Here is an 18713-nt window from a genome sequence, read left to right on the forward strand (position 1 = left end):
CAAAAAGGCTGCAAAAGGATAGAGACAGGTTAAGTGAGTGGGCAATCCAGTTAGTCCCATTCCCCCACTTTTTCCCCGTAGCCCTCCAAATTTCTTCACTCAGGGTTGTGAATCTTTGGAATTCTCTACCCCAGAGGGCTGTGGATGCTCGGTCGTTGAGTATATTCAAGATTGAGATCGACAGATTTTTGGACGCTAAGGGAATCAAGGGATATGGGGATAGGGCAGGAGAGTGGAGTGGAGGTAGATGATCAGCCATGATCTTAATGAATGGCAGTGCAGACTTGAGGGGCCATTTGACCTACTCCTGTTCTTACAGAATCTTAGAATGGGCTGAATGGCCTCCTTCTGTGCCGTAACCATCGAGCCTATGTCAGCTCTTTGTAAGAGCAATCCAGTTAGTCCCATTCCCCCACTTTTTCCCTGTAGCCCTGCAAATTTTTTCCCTTCAAATGTTTATCCAATTCCTTTTTGAAAGCCATGATTGAATCTGCTTTCACCACCTTTTCAGGCAGCACCTTCCAGATCATAACTACTCGCTGCTTAAAAAGGTTTTTCCTCATGTCGCTTTTGGTTCTTTTGCCAATCACCTTAAATCTGTGTCCTCTGGTTCTCCTCCCTTCTGCCAATGGGAACAGTTTCTCTATTTACTTTACCCTTCTGATTTTGAACACTTCTATCTAATCTCCTCTTAACCTTCTATGCTCTAAGGAGAACGACCCCAGCTTCTCCAGTCTATCCACATAATTGAAATCCCTCATCCCTGGTACCATTCTAGTAAATCTTTTCTGCTTATGTTCACACATAATGTTAGCACATTCACCCATTTCCCATTTGACATGGTGATCAGGAGCAGAAAATATGGCTTATTTCTCCTTCCCCTCCTCCCACCCATCCAGTGCAGAAGCGCCTTGGGCAATTTAGCTAACTCACCACAGATCGGGAATCAAATCTGGACAGTCTGGTCTATGTGACTCTGTGCATTTTACATATTACGACACTTATACAAACACATAGCACAAACAATGACACCAAAGGAGGTTCATTCGCATAGAAATAACTTTATTAGAAGACTGTTCCCTATTTGAACATAAATACATAAAGGGTCGATGCTCAGTCTTGCTCTACAACACAAACAGGAACACTAAACACAGAACATTGCTTGCATTGATTCTGCACAACTTGCATTTGTAATTTAGGAAACTAGTTACAGGCTACCTTTGGCAAATCAGCAACTCAGGATCTGCTGTGAAGCCCCAAAACAGTGACCTTAATTCAGTTATGAAGTAAAGGATCGAGCTCAACAGCAGCATTACAGGACATTTGGATCTGTTCTCTGGAGATACTGCACCAACAGAAGGGGACTCACAGCACAGCTCCCAAACATGGAAAACACATACATCAGGATCTGCAGAGGCACTTTAATGCTGTAAGAACAAACTTAACAGTCACAGTTTACAGGCCCTGGGACAAAGGTCTAAAATTCTCAATCCACCTCCATTGATCAATATGTCTTGCTTTTATTAAAGTTTTTTTTTTTACATTCATCATAAATTAAAAAAAACTGCATTCACATGATCAACTGATTCATAACATGAAAATAAACCTCCAATGGGAAACATCTAGTCCCAACAAAACAACTGTGTATTAATTCTGACTACGTGTTTGTGAAGGAAATTACCCATGCAAACAGAAAGCCACTTCATTCCCTCGCTCCCTCCCAAAAAAAGTGTAAACAGTGCAGATTCCAGGTTTTTGTGTCAGATCAGGAAGAGAAGCACTGATTGCCCACAGGTTCCTGCATACAGTCTATAGTCCACCTCCTGAGTGCAGGACTACATCAGCAATAAAGAGCTTTTCACAAAAATAAATGGGACGAGCATCCTGCACATCCCACAGCACATTGCAGAGCAGCAGTTTCACTCCCCTGTAAACTTCTGTGCATAAACAGCTAGAACAGAAACAATCTGGACAAGTCACAGAGACCTAGCCATGCTCTAGGGTTGACTTTTTAAAAGTTTAGTGATTACACTTAGTTACAACTAAAGTTACACATAATTTACTTTTCACAAATCTCCAAAATAAATACATAAATTAGGGGGAGGAAAAAACACCTCAAAACTCAGCTTGCAACACATAATAGCCAATACTGGACATGTGAATAAGATTTTGAGTTTGCAATTCTAAAGTGATAACTTGTAAAAAGGCTGTTCAGTCAGCAAAGAGCGAGTTAGTTTTTAATCCAGGAAAGAAAACTGTCCCTTTTAAAAACAGAATCACCACAAGGCTTTCAACTGGCTGCAATGTAGAATATGTTGCTGCAAAAACAAAATTTTATAGTTTCAGCTGGACAGAACTTTTGCTCAGCTGTAGCACAAATCTCACGCTCTACAGTTCTAACATGTACAAATGCATAAGGACCAGTCTCTGAGAAAGAAACCCAAGACGACTGCTGAAAACTGCATTTCACCAGATGGATATGGTAGCTGGTCCCAAAATGCTGCAGGTCCCACATCACCATGAGTATGCAGACTTCATAAACTTCTCCATACGCCAGGAGTCACGGGCTCTGTGCAGACACCCTGGAGGTACCAAACGTCCTTCAACACTTTCAAATCATCTAGCCTCCTTCCCACTCCCTCAAGCACCCACCCCCTACCCCAAAAAGCTTTTCTAATCAAAGCAAACTGTAGCTGATTAGGCCTATACACAGGCAGTATGGGATTTTCATGCTTTCTTTTAAAGATTCAAAAATCTGAAGATAGTATAAGCCAGGCAAGAGTATGTTTGCAGCACCAGTCAATAAGATCTCTCGAGCCTTTCTGCCATCTACCAAATGAGAGACTGTCATTCCCATTTTGTACCTTGCACAAAAACCAAGGTGACTCTCAGACGGTCATAAAATAATAATGTTTGCAGGCTCAGAGTTGCTACTTTCTTTATATATGCTCAGAATATTAAATACTTCATCTTAAAACATTGCAATGATTCTAATAAAGTGGCTCATCTCTGAATATATTTCAGACTGAAGTTAGTATTTTGTGATTCGCACCCTTTCAACAACTTTTTCTACCCCCAAAGGTCTCCTACAGAAATTTGATACATTGAGAAGTGTTGCGCCTTGCAGGACATGTGGTTTCATCCCTTCTATTCCCCATCCTAACCATCCAGAGAAGAGAGAGAGAGAGTCTGGAATTAACAAAAAAAAATCTAAAGAATGAAACTAAAGTTAAGCAGTGTCTACACAGATTAAAAAGGGCTCTCGAAGAACTCTACAACCCATACGAAATGAATAGCTAATTTACAAGACGTGCAAATGACAGCAACACAATCTGTCCTCATTTAGGTTACATTTATTAATAAATATCTGGTTAGCATTGCAAGGTGTATAAAAATAAATAATTTAACCCCTTTCTAAATGTAAGACAATCACTTAAGGTTTCAATAAGACATAGTTGACAACCTGCACAGCAAAAAGTGAAGGAGATTTCAAACAAGCTTCAAAGGCCATCACTGGGTTTAACCTTCACTCATTTATGGTGGTCTAACAGAATGCTATAGTGACCTAATATTTGGTTCCTTCACCAGAAGATTAAGCCTCCACTATCACGGATTATAAGCCTTTTGAAAACTTGTAAACAATAAATAACATAAATATCCAGTTTACACTGGAACTACATGATAAAACCAGACACTGTAATAAAATTAACCAAACTGGTAATGAAACTCAGGAAGTGTGCAAGTGTGACAAAAGAATGAGTTGGCTTTTGTCTCCAGAATTCACAAGCAAACTGAAATCCTTTCTGGAGCTTTCCAGTTGTGCCTATCAGGCTTCAAGTCAGAAGGAAACCCAAGGCCACACTACATTTGATGATTGTGGGATTTCCCACCCTCCACGGACCCAAACTCATTCATTAAAAAAAAATTGATTTGGTTTCTTAACTTTTCCTTTCCTCCGAGCTATCAATGATGGTTGGCGATATTAGTGGATGAATGCTTAAAGTATTCCTATGATAATCCTCTGTCTGCTATTTTAACACCAGTATTAACCCACTTATTCTAAATAGGACTAAAACAGCAGATAGAATATCATACGAGGGAGCGAGCATTCACCCTCTATTATTGCCAACAGTAATTTCTAGTTGGATGTCTGCAATCATGTGATGCAACAATTAAGAAGCTCCAAGTTGCCATTTTGAATTGATGGTACGACTGATGAGCTGAAGTGGTGATAACGCTGCACAAAATGGCTCTTTCAAGGACTCGGGCAGCATTTGAGTGTTACTGTCAAAAATGAAATGCTAATCAGAAAAAAAAATCTGTTGGCGTGTTGGGGAATGGTCCCTTTAACTCTCTTCCCCAGTATGTCCTTATTTAACTAGTGTTTTATGACATTCACAGAATGAGATGGTTGAACCCCAGGATGATCGCCCAAGATTAAACAGCTTCAGTCAGTTTTCTCAGTCTCATCATCGTGATGTGACTCCGAGTGTCATTTTCAGATTTTCGTACACCACATAGCTAATGCTGACAGCAGGAATAACTTTCATGAAATTTGGTGCTAAACCCCTGTACAGTCCAATTGCTCCTTCTGTGCTCAGAATGTGCCTGAATAGTCCAACCATTGTGTGCTGAGGTGCTCCTTCAGTGGTAGCTAAAAAAAAAAGGGAAATAAATGTTTATATATGAGACAAATATCTATTTGCTTTATAGATTAATTCAAGAACCATAAACCTATATAAATTCAGAATGCAACTACAGACTAAAAGATCAAAGTTGGATTTCAAAACTGATACCATGAAACATATCCTACAATTATATTAATGCAATGTTACTGGAAATTCAGCTCTGGTATTTTTTTTAAATGCTTTGTCCAGGATCTGCCCCGATTGCTCAATAGGTAAACACAATGCATGATGGGTTGTAGTCTCTCGAGTTTAGAACATTAAGGGGTGATCTGATCGAAGTTTATAAAGATATTAAGGGGAACAGATAGGGTGGATAGAGATTAACTATTTCCGCTGGTTGGGGATTCTAGTAGGGGGCAGAGTCTAAAAATTAGAGCCAGACCTTTCAGGATTGAGATTAGAAAGCACTTCTACACACAAAGTTTGGAACACTCTTCTGCAAACGGCAACTGATGCTAGCTCAATTGCTAATTTTAAATCTGAGATAGATAGCTTTTTGCCAACCAAAGGTATTAAGGGATATGGGCCAAAGGCAGGTATATGGAGTTAGATCACAGATCAGCCATGATCTTATCAAATGGCAGAGCGGGCTCGAGGGGCTGAATGGCTTACTCATGTTCCTATGAGCTACTAAACAACAAAGCAGGAGGGTCCCAGGTACAAACTGTGATCTGAGCTGAACTGGCTGATGTCAGCTGGGTGACAGGGTGTTAGGGTGCTAACACCAGCCTCAGGTCCCCATGGATCACGTGCTAACAATCAGAGCTGTGAACTCTGGCTGATTCTCTTTCTCTGTGTTCAAGGGCAGGTTCGGACTTGGCTATGAATCTCCGTGTTAAAAAAAAACTGCTAACACTCATTCTGTAGGCTCTCACATGAATAGCCACTTGTAGGAGTACAACAGGCCCGTTGTTATCTGCAGAACTGTACCCCAGCCTTCAGAATAGGAGAGAAGGGAAGGGAAAAAAAGTTTGGCCAAACAATTTCATTCAAGTGTTGAGTTTGGTTAAGTTTACAGTGAATTATAATACAATACACAGTAAAAAAAAAACTCTTTGGGAACAGATCGAGCAAATGCTCTCCCTATCCTTGCTGCACACAGTAAACTAGATACAAACTTTATGGATTGAACTCAATCCAATGCATGTGGCTGCACAAGGGTTGCTCACTAACAGGGAATCCATTAATTGATCAGTATAGAAGGCAACTATCTTATCAACTGAAAACTAAATATAATCCCAGCCTTCACGTGGAGATTCAAACAGAGGATCTTGCCACTTTAGACCGTTACCTTGAGCCTGCATTCGTGTCCTGACAAGTGCTAATGGGTAACTGGCTAACTGTCCACATGTGCTCGAAATGGTGCCACAAGCCAAGAGAACAAAGACCCCAGGATCCGCACTGTCAATGGCGTAGCGCTGCAACCATGAATTCTTCAAAGTCTAAAAGAAAAACAAAAACATTTGACAATTTAACGTACATACAATTAGTAAAATGACCTCATGTAAGAAAAGAGCTTCCTTTTAACAAACAAATGGAAGTGCAGTGACGAAACTAGGTTCCGCAATCAGCTATTTTTCCAATATTAAAAAAAAATTGCTACACTATTAAAATCACCAGTTGGAAAACTCACCTCATAAATAGCCAGGTCTATTCCAGCATAAGGGATGATGCCCAGCATATTGGGAATGTAGCCTTTGTAGAATGCAGTAATTCCCTCCTTCTTAAAGATGTGCTTTGCACAGTTGAGCATTCCTGAATACTGTCCAGTTTTCCGCAGTGCCAATCTTGTCTTTAACACCTGATGTGAGCAATAGCCCAGAATTATAGCCAGATGTACAAATAGGAAATGTATGTTTTTTTTTTAAAAATGGAAAAAGTCTCAATTGCTAGGGAGATTATAGCTGCGAATTAAGTCCCTTTACCTCCATTGGGTAGATTGTGCTCTGTGCAATTGCTCCAGCTAGTGATCCTGCAATCAATCTCTCCTGAATTCCCAAAGTCTGCTGGTCGCTACCAATTAATCTCTTTATCTACAAGAGAACATTTGCAATTAAGATAATGCCCACACTGAACAGTATGAATATCAAGACAAATAATGCTTATCCTAGTCCTCACCCTCCTCAACTATTTTTTTAAAATTCCCTTATCGGTCTGATGGGGTTCATCACCTTAACTTTTAGCAAGATTACATTTAATAATACAACAGAAGAGTCAAAAAAAGTCAGTAAAACTATTTATAATTTCACTTATGACTAAACAGTCGAGTTCATAAATACAAACCCTTTCGCCTATTTCAGCTTTCTCACCTGTTCGTATGCCATGAATTTGAGTGCAGACTCGGGTGCAATTTTGATTGCATTGATTCCATTTCCTCTCCACAAAGACCGCAACCCTCCTTCTTTAATCATGTGGCCAAATCCTCCCGCAATGCACATATTGTTGGATTTGGAAGCATGAACCTATTAAGTGAGGGACATATCAGCATTGTATTACTCCACCAGTTATCATGCCCTACATGATATGGCGTGTAGTATATGTACATTGGCTGTTTGAAACATGGGGTAAGGACTTGAAATTTTGTGTGTGTATGTTTTAATATTCAAGTGTCATGGGGGCAAATGAGTAGCAACTTGAAGAAACACTCCCATCTCTCTCCCCAGCACATAAAAAGTAATTACATTAGCATTGTTAATCTGTTAACATCTGAATTTCTTCATAATTGTAAAGTTTAATCTTAATTCAGCACTGCTCCTCCACTCAGCAAGTTTATCCAGTGATCACCTGAGCCATACAGATCAGGAAGGTCCAAAATTCAATCCCAGCCTATTCTAAATTAGTGTTTTTCAGATGGGGTTGTAGTAAGGGTGCTAAGCGCTGGCATGGGTCCTACTGTGAGCCTTAAGAAGGCTCCAAGACTGAAGAGAACAGTAATTGATTCCAGAGGAATCAATGCCCTTCCAGCCAAAGGCAATTTTAATTGCCCCCTTTTTGAACCTCGATCATCCCTCAGAGCAGCTGGGTGCCATTCCAACTTCCACCTCCTCAGTGGGGCGGACACCTCTGTTGCAACACTACAGGCGTGAGCGCCTACTCCAAATATTTAAATGACCACATTACCAGGATTTGGGATGGGGTACATGGGAAGGTAAAGTGGAGGATGGCCATCCCGTCCTACGACATCTGCACTCCTCAAAAGAGTGCACGGAATCTTCCATACTGGAATCCAATGTTTACCACAAGAACTGCAGCACATTTGTATGTAGCTCCTGTTTCACTTTACAATATCACTTCATATAATTCAAGAATCCACGTTTTATAGAAACTGAAGAGCATTTTATACTCAGTTAATTTTTTCTAGACAAGTGAAATCAGGGCTTTTAACATGAAAAAAAAATCACAAGTGTAAATATGCTAGTGACGCATCATCCTGATAAGGACCTGTCCCCAGAAGCATGCACAAAAGAGGGGAGAGTTCATTACCTACATATGGTCAATCCTTTTCAGTTATTTGCTAGCAATCAAACTTTGAGGGAGAACCCACATAACTGATCAAGCTGGAGTCTGCCAAAAAACTAGCTACTGCTTAACATTTTAATCAGTTGAGCAATTGTTTCTTGTAAGAACCCTCTTCAGTTTAGGCAATTATATCAATTTACTTCAATATTGATGGAAGAAATGCCAATTCCAAGACTGAACTTTTTTTAAAAAATAAAACAACGTTGCTCTTATCTTTGCTCCATAGCAACGTTTAAATAAAAACAAAGCTGGCTCACATTAACCTAGTTCACAGAGTCCTGCACCATCTTAAGATTTTACATAGAGCAAAGCAGAAAAGCTATTATCGAGGCAAAACAAAAGCAATTTGATCAATTGATTTATACCTGACTGACCTGGTAGACAGATCTGTTGGATATGAACTATTTGAGATGGTGTATCTGCTTTACAAGTCCTGTATATGGGAAGATACGATTCTTTTTAAAAAGAAAACCCCCCCATTATGCTTGTTAAGATGGTCAAAACTGCATAAAAAGACTGCATTCTATCAGATTCTAATTTGGAAATAGGAAAATGATACATGAAGAGATCATCAACTTATCTGAATCAATTTTTGTGTAAGAAGTGCAAGTTACAAACCTACTAAGGTACAACCACATGCATATTCACACCATACATTTTTATCAGCCACAGCTGTATCATATTAGTTAATATATGGGCTGTTCCAAAGTCTGGCTGTTAGGACAGAGAGTAACCCAGGTAAACAATACTTGAAGGCTCGTTCAGTGAGTTTCTCTTGCGAATGGTTGGTCTGTGCTACGTTGGTTGATCTCATCTAGAGTGATAACAAGAGTGTGACAACCGGCTTCAGTGGGTTAGGGAAGAGGGGAAAGAAAAATCAGCCCTGGTTCCTGGTCCTGATTACTATCCAGAGACCCCTGCTAGAATTGTGTGGGCAGGATAATGCTGAACTGTGATGCTCTGAGATCAAAAAGCCCGGCAACACTTGGTGTTAAGGCTCATAGATGAACTTTGGCCATCTGGGTGATGGGTACCCCACAAGATCAAATGCATTCAGAAGAAATGGGGAGAGAAAATTAGTGAAAAAAAGTACTGAAGGACTGAAACTCATTGTGGAAATCCAGTGACTGAGCTGCCCCAATTGCTCAGTGGGAAAATGCATCAATTGATGTTGCACACACCGTTTAGCTCAAAAATGAAGAATGGCCACTTTGGTGAGGTATCGGAGGGCTGCTGACCCAATGGAATTGGTTGTTCATTTGTTTTAAATGTCAGCTATTTAATTCAGCAAAGTGGGAAACTCACCTGCATGAGCACCTTGAGCCGGTCAAGTGGGGCTGTGCATGTTCTGGACACAGCACCCGCACCTCCTCCCGCTACCAACTGTCGCCACCACATCCCCGTTTGCTTCTCCTCCTCTGTGAACTCATCTGGAATCGTTAAACTCTCACCTACATCAAAGATCTGAAACACAAATTGAAGCTTTTTATTTCCTACAGCTAGGCAATTTAAAAGAAACTGAGATTCCCATGTATAAATAGCAAGCGATGTAATGTTCTTTCTCAGTTAATGAAATGGAGGATATCTCCATCCAAATTATTAAATGTACTGATTTGAGGTGGTTATATTTGAAGCAAGGTGAAAGCAGAAAACTAAGGGTTTTCTGGTACAAGCTATGAATCCATCAGCAGATGTCCAAAGGTTATTTAAACTCCGATCTGTTGCTCAATTCAGCTGTTGAGCAATGGAAACGATTGCTGCACAACTAATTAACCTGATTCAGGGTAAGTTTATCAGCATTTCATTCTAAATAATTAATGTTTAAACTACAATGGAACTTTACATTTCAAAAATGCCCTTTATTATAAACCAGGAACTAACAATTTTGAGTTACTAAGTCACCAGTAATATACAGATTCTGCAAGAACACAATCCATTCTGATCACAAATTTTAAAATACCAATAATTAATAAAATGTTGATGTAAAAACTACAACGTCAAAGAAATCTTGAACCAGTCACATGTAAGCAACACCACCAATAATGTTTTGTGATGGTTCAATTCAACATCACACTGCAGTTAGCAGTGGGTAGAAGCTGGCTTGACAATTTTACTAAGCAACAATGACTGAGGCCACAACACACCTTTAAAAATACTAACTATCCTAGCATCTCCATTATTAGAAGCAATTGAGAAAGACCATTTGTGTCCTGTATTCTGAGCTGCCATCAATGGCAGTGCAGAAAACAAAGAGGGCCGAACAACTCAAACTAACCCATACGAGCCAGTAAAGTTCTTTTCTACTTATTGATCTGTATATAACTTCCCCAGCTGATGGAGAAATGACAGCCACAAACAAAAGTAGAAAATTGTGACTTTAAAACTGCATTGTTCTGATGTTGCTGTGCTGCAGAAACTATTATACAAGTGGGTCAGATTGGTAACCACCAGAAGGATTAGGAAATGAGATGCAGAATTCACAATACCAGGATTTATGGTTGGTATTTAACAGACAACCAAGTCACCCTGCACAATAATTAAGGGTTTTTAACAACTAGCTTTCATGTTCTGCCTAGTCAAAAATTTGTAAGAGAACCAGAACTACCTCAACAAGTCAGGACTCTTCGGATGAAATATCCCCTCTCTGCTGGAATGTCATTTTATAATTTTCTTGTCATCACAATTTAGTACTACTACTCCGTGGTTTATTGAAAAAGCTTCTATTTTAATTTTCCAGACTGGTGCAGCTCTCAAGATTGCAGCATTTTCCTGCAAATATCTACTACTTCAAAACAAAGTTATAAAAATGTTAACACTATTCTAAACAGCAAACAGTTCTGAGCATGAAGCTAGTTATTTGAAATTCAATTAACAGCAAGTGTGGTTTAGATTTGGACAGCCCCTGCTTCCCCCTCCCCCAATCAAGAATGGCATTATAGTCTACGTGTGTTTTTGAACTTAAGTACTATAGAACCATTCTTGTAACCTAATTTTCTTGTAACATAATAGTGATGTGATTCGCTCATTAAAAAATGGCTCAAAGTTTTTATTTTTTTTTAAAATCACTCAGCCTTTACTTCACTCAGGCAACCCATCCCTTATTGAGTCAATACACAGCAAGTTCAGGTAACACCCTCCACCTGAATTAACTAAATCTTTCTTTCACGAAAGAATGACTGCAAAGGTGTAATCAAACTCAAGTTTGACAAAATCACCCGACAAGAAATTTCAATGATGTACTGGGTTCCAGGATCCAATCATTTTTTTTAAAAAAAACTTTCAATCAACACAGGTGTTTACAATGTTACCCTAAACAGGCTATATTATTGCTGAGGCACAGTGCCAATTTGTATGTGCCAATAGTCACCTTATGACTTGTATCTTGCAATGAAGTCTTCTGTATTTGCACACATATTGCTAGGATATATACACATCAAATTGTGACATCTGACATTGACTCAATGTCACCAAGTATCAGTTCATGGACCCAAGGATTACATTACTTGGTCCTGTAACTACGTAAATGGCAAAGCTAAAAATTCCAATCAATTGAGTCACCGGCTCATTCCACTGTAAAACCAGAACAATCTGCCTGTGCTGTTTCAGTAACTTGGTCTGAAAAAGAGAAAAGCTCAGATGGTGTAGATTAGGCCATTCAAGGGCATGAAACCAGAGTGGGAAAAGCAAACCAAAGCCATTTCATCAGACATAGAAACCTAGAATTTGAGAGCACAGGAGGCCATTTGGCCCATTGCACTTGTGCTGGCTCTCTGAAAGAGCTATTCCCTTACCCCATACTCTTTTAGACTTATCTAATATTTATCCACTTCCCTATTATAAGCTATTAGGGATTCTGCTTCCACCAACATTTCTAGAAGGGCATTCCATATCCTAATAATCCTGTTTTAAAAAAAACCTACCCTCTCCCTTCGTTCTTTGGGATAATGTTCAATTTATGTCTTTTAGTTACCAACTTACTGATCACCGGAAATAATTTTTCCCCAAATTTATCTCATCATGTTCCAATGCAATGTAATAATGAGTTACAGGAAGATAACTGAGAGTGAGTTAGTCTTGAACATGAATAAACACATTTCTTATAAAATGTTTGTTATTTGCCCACTGATAAGATATATCTTATTAATTTTCTTACAATTGACTTTTGGCATAATCCTTCAGAGCACATGTGCAGAAGTCAAAAACAAGACACTAGATCAGGGTTGTAATCAGCTGACAAACAATTACGCTACAGCTGGCTATTCTTACGTAGTCAATCTCAATACACTATGTGGTGGACTTACTGTGGAGTGCTTCCAGTACAGGATTATTTCAGGAATGTTGTCCGCTGGATGCAGAAGGTGATAATCTCGCCACTCATTCCAGTCAATTGTCATTGTTCCATTTTTATCCATACTGTTAAAAAAGCAGAGCAGGACAAAAAAGCAAAACATTAAATTGTGTTTGTTGCACTAGATTTTCTTATAAGTCGTAATTGCTGAAGTATTTTAGGAATAGGAGGGGAAGGTTTATCAGAATGTAATTGACTAGTATTATATGCTCATGAGTTTGTGCAGGGACATTAATTCAAACCCATTTTACGAATTAGGGAAGGGCAAAGCTGCACGAGATGGAAACACAATGGGCTCAATTTTGAAATGGTGGCGAGGGGTTGTGGTGGTGCAAGTGGCTAACCCGAATAAAAAACAACTTACCTTTTCCGACGCGATTGCGATGCAATTGATGGTGATTAAAGTTCTGGGTTTTGGGCCCGGCAACCAGCCTGATTGACAGGCTTGCTGCAACACCGAGGGGGGAGAGAGAGTGCGAAACATCATCCAGCGCTGGGGGAGGGGGGAGGGGGGAGAAGAGAAAGAGAGAGCGCGAGCGCTATCAGAGGCCGATAGGGACATCAGGAGTGAATCGAAAGCTGTGGGAAAGCTGCCCAGGTAAGTTAAAAATCGTTCCAACTACCAAATATGTCACAAGTACCTTAAGTACCTCAATGAGGTACATTTGGTTCTTTAGCCATCATCCTGCTGGCTTTAATTGCCAACGGGACTTCCAGATTCGGGAAGCCCGCGCACACAGGTGCGTCTGTGGGGAACTCAGAAGTCAGCAGTTTGGAGCCCGCTTCTGAACCCGCTCTGCATTTTTGTAATTTTCGCACCCCCCACCCCCAAAATTTAAGTTTAAAATTGAGCCCAATGTGTGTCTATTGATCTCTATGAAGGAGTGACGGTAGTGAAGCAGGCAGGCATACACTGGTACTTACTATGCAATAGGGCCCCAGAGGTGCCCTCTCCAAATTCTGAAGGCAGAAAGCAAAAGATATAGAAAACAGCACAGATAAAGCATTTCATACATTTAACAGACAGCATAGAACACACTTTGCTGAACCTCCTTCTCCCCGCCACTACAAACTGTACACAAACTTTCCTAGGCAAAACTACTATGCTGTTTTATTTTTTAAACATACAAATTCAGTTTTAAAAGTTCTTTTGTCACCTCCCCCAATATCAACTGCATGGTGGTAACTTGTATTTCGTAGAGTTACTAGATCATTTTCCCACAAGCCATTGGGAGGATGTCATCCAACTATAAGCTCATATATACCCTGTGAAGGATACAATCTCAGGAGCAGGTGACACATGGATCTAGGGTTTATTTGTTTTCGAAAAAATTAGTGTTATATCAGACATTTTTCATTATGCTAAGTGACATAAGTGAGCTGGAAATGGAGCTCGGAGTATTCATTCAAATGAGTTGGTCAATCCTTTCAGAAGATTTTTTTTAAAAAGAGGCTTTGTCATGGGATATGAGCATATGAAAATGAATGTGTTTGGTTTGAAATTCCACTCTGTTACTTTAGTAGGAGTATTAGTTTAGAATAAATGCCATTAAAATAGCAGAAAAGGAATCAGACAAATGCATTCGCATTTGTAGGTTAGTATCCCACAGCATAATTTCAAGGCCAAGGATTTTCCAGGAGTAAGAGGTGAAAGAACGTAGAATCAAGTGGAGGATTGAGTGTTAGCTCTGTGCACTAGAGTACCAGTTACTGAGTGGAGAGGCTCAAGTTTGATCCCAATTTTACAACATTCCATTTTTAGCCTTACTGTGTGGGGAGCCACTAAGTGAAGGCCATAAGCCAAATGGATTTAAAAAAAGAGGATGCATCATTACAGGACTGCTCTCGTGTGCCTCCCTCTTGGCAAGATCTGGTGTATAACCAGAGCATGGAAAAGGAGAATATGTGCAAATAAAGACTAGAATAGACAGGAAAATTCAAAGGAAAACTCCACAAATTGGTAGTAATGATGCAGGACATTCACAATGAATGACTAAAAATGACTGTTTATCCAAGTAACATAACTCACCGTTTCAGGATCTTCTCTGCCTGTTGCTCTGAGATGTGCACTCCAAGGTCACGCAATGACTGCATGATTTCTTGTGCATCAATTTTACCTGAAAATTTGTTAAGAAAAATTCTTAATGCACAATTTGCTTAACGCTACGAAATCTGCAATTATATTTCTTACTGGGCGGTACTAAAAGACATCTACATCATGCTACAAGCCCAGCTGGACATTGCTGCATTGTATTGTTCAAGATTTAAGCTAGAATGTTTACTTCATTTAAATGTGTGCATTTTTAGATTGCTAAATTTCACACATTTGCAGAGGTAACAATTTTGTTCTTACCATCATTTTTCTTATCCAGGCTTTTGAAAACCAGTCGGAGTTTCTTCTCATGGTCTTTTAAATAATGAACAAATTCTTCGAAATCCAGTTGGCCATCACAGTCTTTGTCACCAGCTTTTACAATTTTCTGTTTTAAAAAAAGACAAAAAGAAACATTTTACTTTACAGACAATAGAAGAATGTGATGGTGTGAAACCACTTTTAGAGAAAAACCCCTCACATTCCCATGTCCTTTATGGAATCATAGAATGGTTACAGCACAGAAGGTGGCTATTCGGCCTGTCAAGCCTATGCTGGCGTTCTGCAAGAGCAATCCAGCTAGTCCCACTCCCCCGCTCTTTACCCATAGCCCTGCAAATTTCTCCCCCCCCCAACCCACGTACTTTTTGAAAGCCACGATTGAATCTGCCTCCACCACCCTTTTCAGGCAGTGCATTCCAGATCATAACCACTCACTGCGTAAAAAAGTTTTTCCTCATGTTGCCTTTGGTTCTTTTGCCAATCACCTTAAATCTGTGTCTTCTGGTTCTTGACCCTCCTGCCATTGGGAACAATTTCTCTCTATCTACTCTGTCTAGACCCCTTCATGATTTTGAACACCTCTATCAAATCGCCTCTCAACCTTCTCTGCTCTAAAGGAGAACAACTCCAGCTTCTCCAGTCTAGCCATGTAACTGAAATCCCTCATCCCTGGAACCATTCTAATAAATCTTTTCTGCACCCTTTCTAAGGCCTTCACATCCTTCCTAAAGTGCGGTGCCCAGAATTGGTCACAATATTCCAGTGTTTCATAAAGGTTCATCATTACCTCCTTGCTTATGCCTCTATTTATAAAGCCCAGGATCCCATATGCTTTTTTAACCGCTTTCTCAACCTGCCCAGCCACCTTCAACGACCTGTGCACATATACCCCCACGTCTCTCTCAGAAATGTTCCTACACCCCCTTTAGAATTGTACCCTTTAGTTTATATTATCTCTCCTCGTTCTTCCTACCAAAATGAATCACTTCACACTTCTCTGCGTTAAATTTCATCTGCCACGTGTCCGCCCGTTCCACCAGCCTGTCTATATCCTCTTGATGTCTAGGTGGGCAATTCGATCTTGAAGGGAGGGAGAACCAGAGTCTGTACAATTGACATTTTAGAGCTCTTTCCAACATGTCCCTTATAATTTTGTTCAGTGCCTATTTTATAGATTTGTTTCAGGGTTCTGTAATACTTAAACTGTGCAAGAAGAAAATGCTGAGTAAAAACACAAAAATCGACAGCATATTTGTAAAGTACTTATCCACAAATACCATATATTACAGGCTCGTATGATTTTTCTTGATAACAGCTTAGTCAAATTAAAACTTTTTGTTGATCATATAGACTGTAAAATTAACGTTAATCTATGCTTAGAATGTAAAGCTATTCAGTGTCTTTATTAAATGCAAATTCTATCCATGTCTGAACAATTATTTACATTGAGGGAGCTATAGGCTATAATTTAAAACACAACGTTGGTGGGGTGTCTGAGCATCCTGTTAATTTTTTTAAAAAGAAATATATCAAGCTGACCGTTCCCAACATTGCTAAGATCACCATTTTGGAATTTGGTCTCCTCATACCTATGCCATGACTGCATGTATCCAGTGTAACGTATATTTTTACTGGATTTTTGTTTTAAGCAAGGCAGTGAAATGCTACGGGTAAGCATTCCATTGATATCTTTAGTTTTGCCACAATTTAATAATACATAACTGCCTCGTACTACATTGAACAAAAAAAATAGGATTAAGTTAATGTTTCTTTCAAAGCCAACACAGACATGATCAGCCAAAAAGCCTCCTTCTGTGCTGTAAAATTCTAAGAATCTCAGCAGGGATTTTATTTCCTTCCTCCCTCCAATACACATTTTATCAAGATGTGCTTTGTAGTATGACTTTTAAATTGAGTTAGGGTTGTGATTACACTGCACCTGATAAGGTCAAGCTCCAACAAAAATCTTGTACGCAGGGATCAAGTTCCTCACTGAACTGAACGCAATGTCACCTGACAGCAGGCAGAGCTGTCTCAGCAATCCAGGCAGCTATCTACATTCACTTCAACTGAGGCATGGCTGATGTGAGATATACTACAATTAAAATTTTGTAGTTCCTGGTTTCAAAACAAATGTAAATGTACAAAGTTGACTCTGATAAATAAAGACATATATACTGGAGGTGGTTTAATCACCTAGGACACCAGGATTGTGTAGTCTCACACTCTATGTGCAGTGGAGTTTTTTTTTAAGTGCACTATATCAGCTTTATTCTCAGTAATAATACATACACCCGTACAGAGACGCTAGAAAAACCCGTTTTTCATTTTGAATATCTCCCCACAGGGAGGTGCACTGTTCCCAGAGACACTGTAATAATGGGTCGATGCGTGGAGTGGACGGAGCAAGCCACTATTCCATCTCCCTGTTCCAATCAATTTAATATATGGTCCCCAGATAGGGGATGCATCAGATATTAAACTGATAAGAACAACTATCTGCAGTGGTTAGTAGGAAAAAGAATTCTCCATTTTATTCTACACAGTGAACTCTCAATTTTAACCATTCTGGCAATGATTAGAGGGGACATGAGGAAAAACTTTTTTACCCAGAGGGTGGTGGATGTATGGAATTCACTGTCCGAATTGGTGTTAGAAGCAGGGACCCTCAATTCTTTTAAGAAGTACCTGGACCTGCACCTAAAGTGCTATAAGCTGCAGGGCTATGGACCGGGTGCTGGAAGGTGGGATTAGAATGGGCACCTGGTTGTTCTTCGAGCCGGCGCGGACACGATGGGCCGAATGGCCCTCTTCTGTGCTGTATCTTTTCTATGGTGCTAAGGTGTTGAGCACACACTTCTAGGTATTTCATTGGAGCAAATGGGACGTATCCTGAAAGGGTTGCTTGTCTGTCTTCTTGATTAAGACACAGTACGGGACACTGGAAAAGAGGACTGTTTATCTAAAATGTTTCTCATCAAGTTACTGGTGTAACTGTCATCACATCACTGAGATCTACATATTGCACTAGCACAGTGCCAAGTAGAACCCTGCGACCTGTACTATTGACAAGGTGAAAAGCAGGTTCATTCTCAATGGTTCAATTATAAACTATTTCATTGCAAAGCTTCTAAAGAGGTAGCATGTGAATGGTTACAAGAAGCCTGGGCCAGTGCAAAGCATTTAAGTACCTTTAGCAAAATAAAAGTTCAAAAGACTAAATTTATTTAAAACCTTCTTGTTCAAAAAAATGATAACGTAATATGAACCCCCATAATGCAAGAACAAATCTAAACTCTATGTTTTGGCCACTCAGAAATCCTTAACAGTGAATGTGAGGTTTTGGAACTAGGTGGGAAGTTCCTTACAGCATTACACAAGCATATGCCCTAAGGATAACCCAAGGAGAAGGAAAGATGATGAAAAAAAAAGTCCAGTCTTTTGTGGTAGCAGTGTTCTCCCAAATCCAGCTGTTCAGCCTGACACATTGCTGAACTTCTCTGCCATAATCTAATTTATGATGCTGCAATGCTCCTCACAGAAGCAGTTCCTTAATAATGGAAATCCATTTGCAGTTTAATTTTATGATCATGTTCCAGAACAGAACTAAAAGATATTTTGTGTTTAAGTGAACTTCGTAACTGAATTCAGGCCCACCAATTTTTTTGCTGCATTTTCGTAAAAGTGGTCTTTGGAAATCTAGGCCAGTTAAATGAATTAAAGAATTTTTTTTGCATATGTGGATTGCCACTACATTGTCACAATGCAATATTACAGGGGTCAA

The 18713-nt window shown here is 39.6% G+C and overlaps 1 protein-coding gene and 1 pseudogene across 2 annotated transcripts in view; both read right to left on the reverse strand.

Moving 5' to 3' along the window:
* Window positions 1–1041: 1041 nt before the first annotated feature.
* The window catches only part of slc25a25b (solute carrier family 25 member 25b), a 40495-nt gene continuing 22823 nt past the window's right edge, over window positions 1042–18713 (reverse strand). For both annotated transcript variants that reach the window (XM_067969902.1, XM_067969903.1), the window contains exons 2-10: window positions 14909–15035; window positions 14585–14672; window positions 12509–12620; window positions 9513–9671; window positions 6998–7150; window positions 6614–6721; window positions 6322–6489; window positions 5980–6130; window positions 1042–4654 (exon numbers count right to left, since the gene is read on the reverse strand). In XM_067969902.1, coding sequence (XP_067826003.1) covers window positions 4470–4654; window positions 5980–6130; window positions 6322–6489; window positions 6614–6721; window positions 6998–7150; window positions 9513–9671; window positions 12509–12620; window positions 14585–14672; window positions 14909–15035 — 1251 coding nt within the window. In that variant the 3' untranslated portion in view covers window positions 1042–4469. The remainder of the gene's footprint in view (window positions 4655–5979; window positions 6131–6321; window positions 6490–6613; window positions 6722–6997; window positions 7151–9512; window positions 9672–12508; window positions 12621–14584; window positions 14673–14908; window positions 15036–18713) is intronic.
* LOC137300761 (U2 spliceosomal RNA) lies at window positions 17276–17454 on the reverse strand (annotated as a pseudogene).

This window comes from Heptranchias perlo, chromosome 31, assembly GCF_035084215.1.
Source record: "Heptranchias perlo isolate sHepPer1 chromosome 31, sHepPer1.hap1, whole genome shotgun sequence".
NCBI lineage: Eukaryota > Metazoa > Chordata > Chondrichthyes > Hexanchiformes > Hexanchidae > Heptranchias > Heptranchias perlo.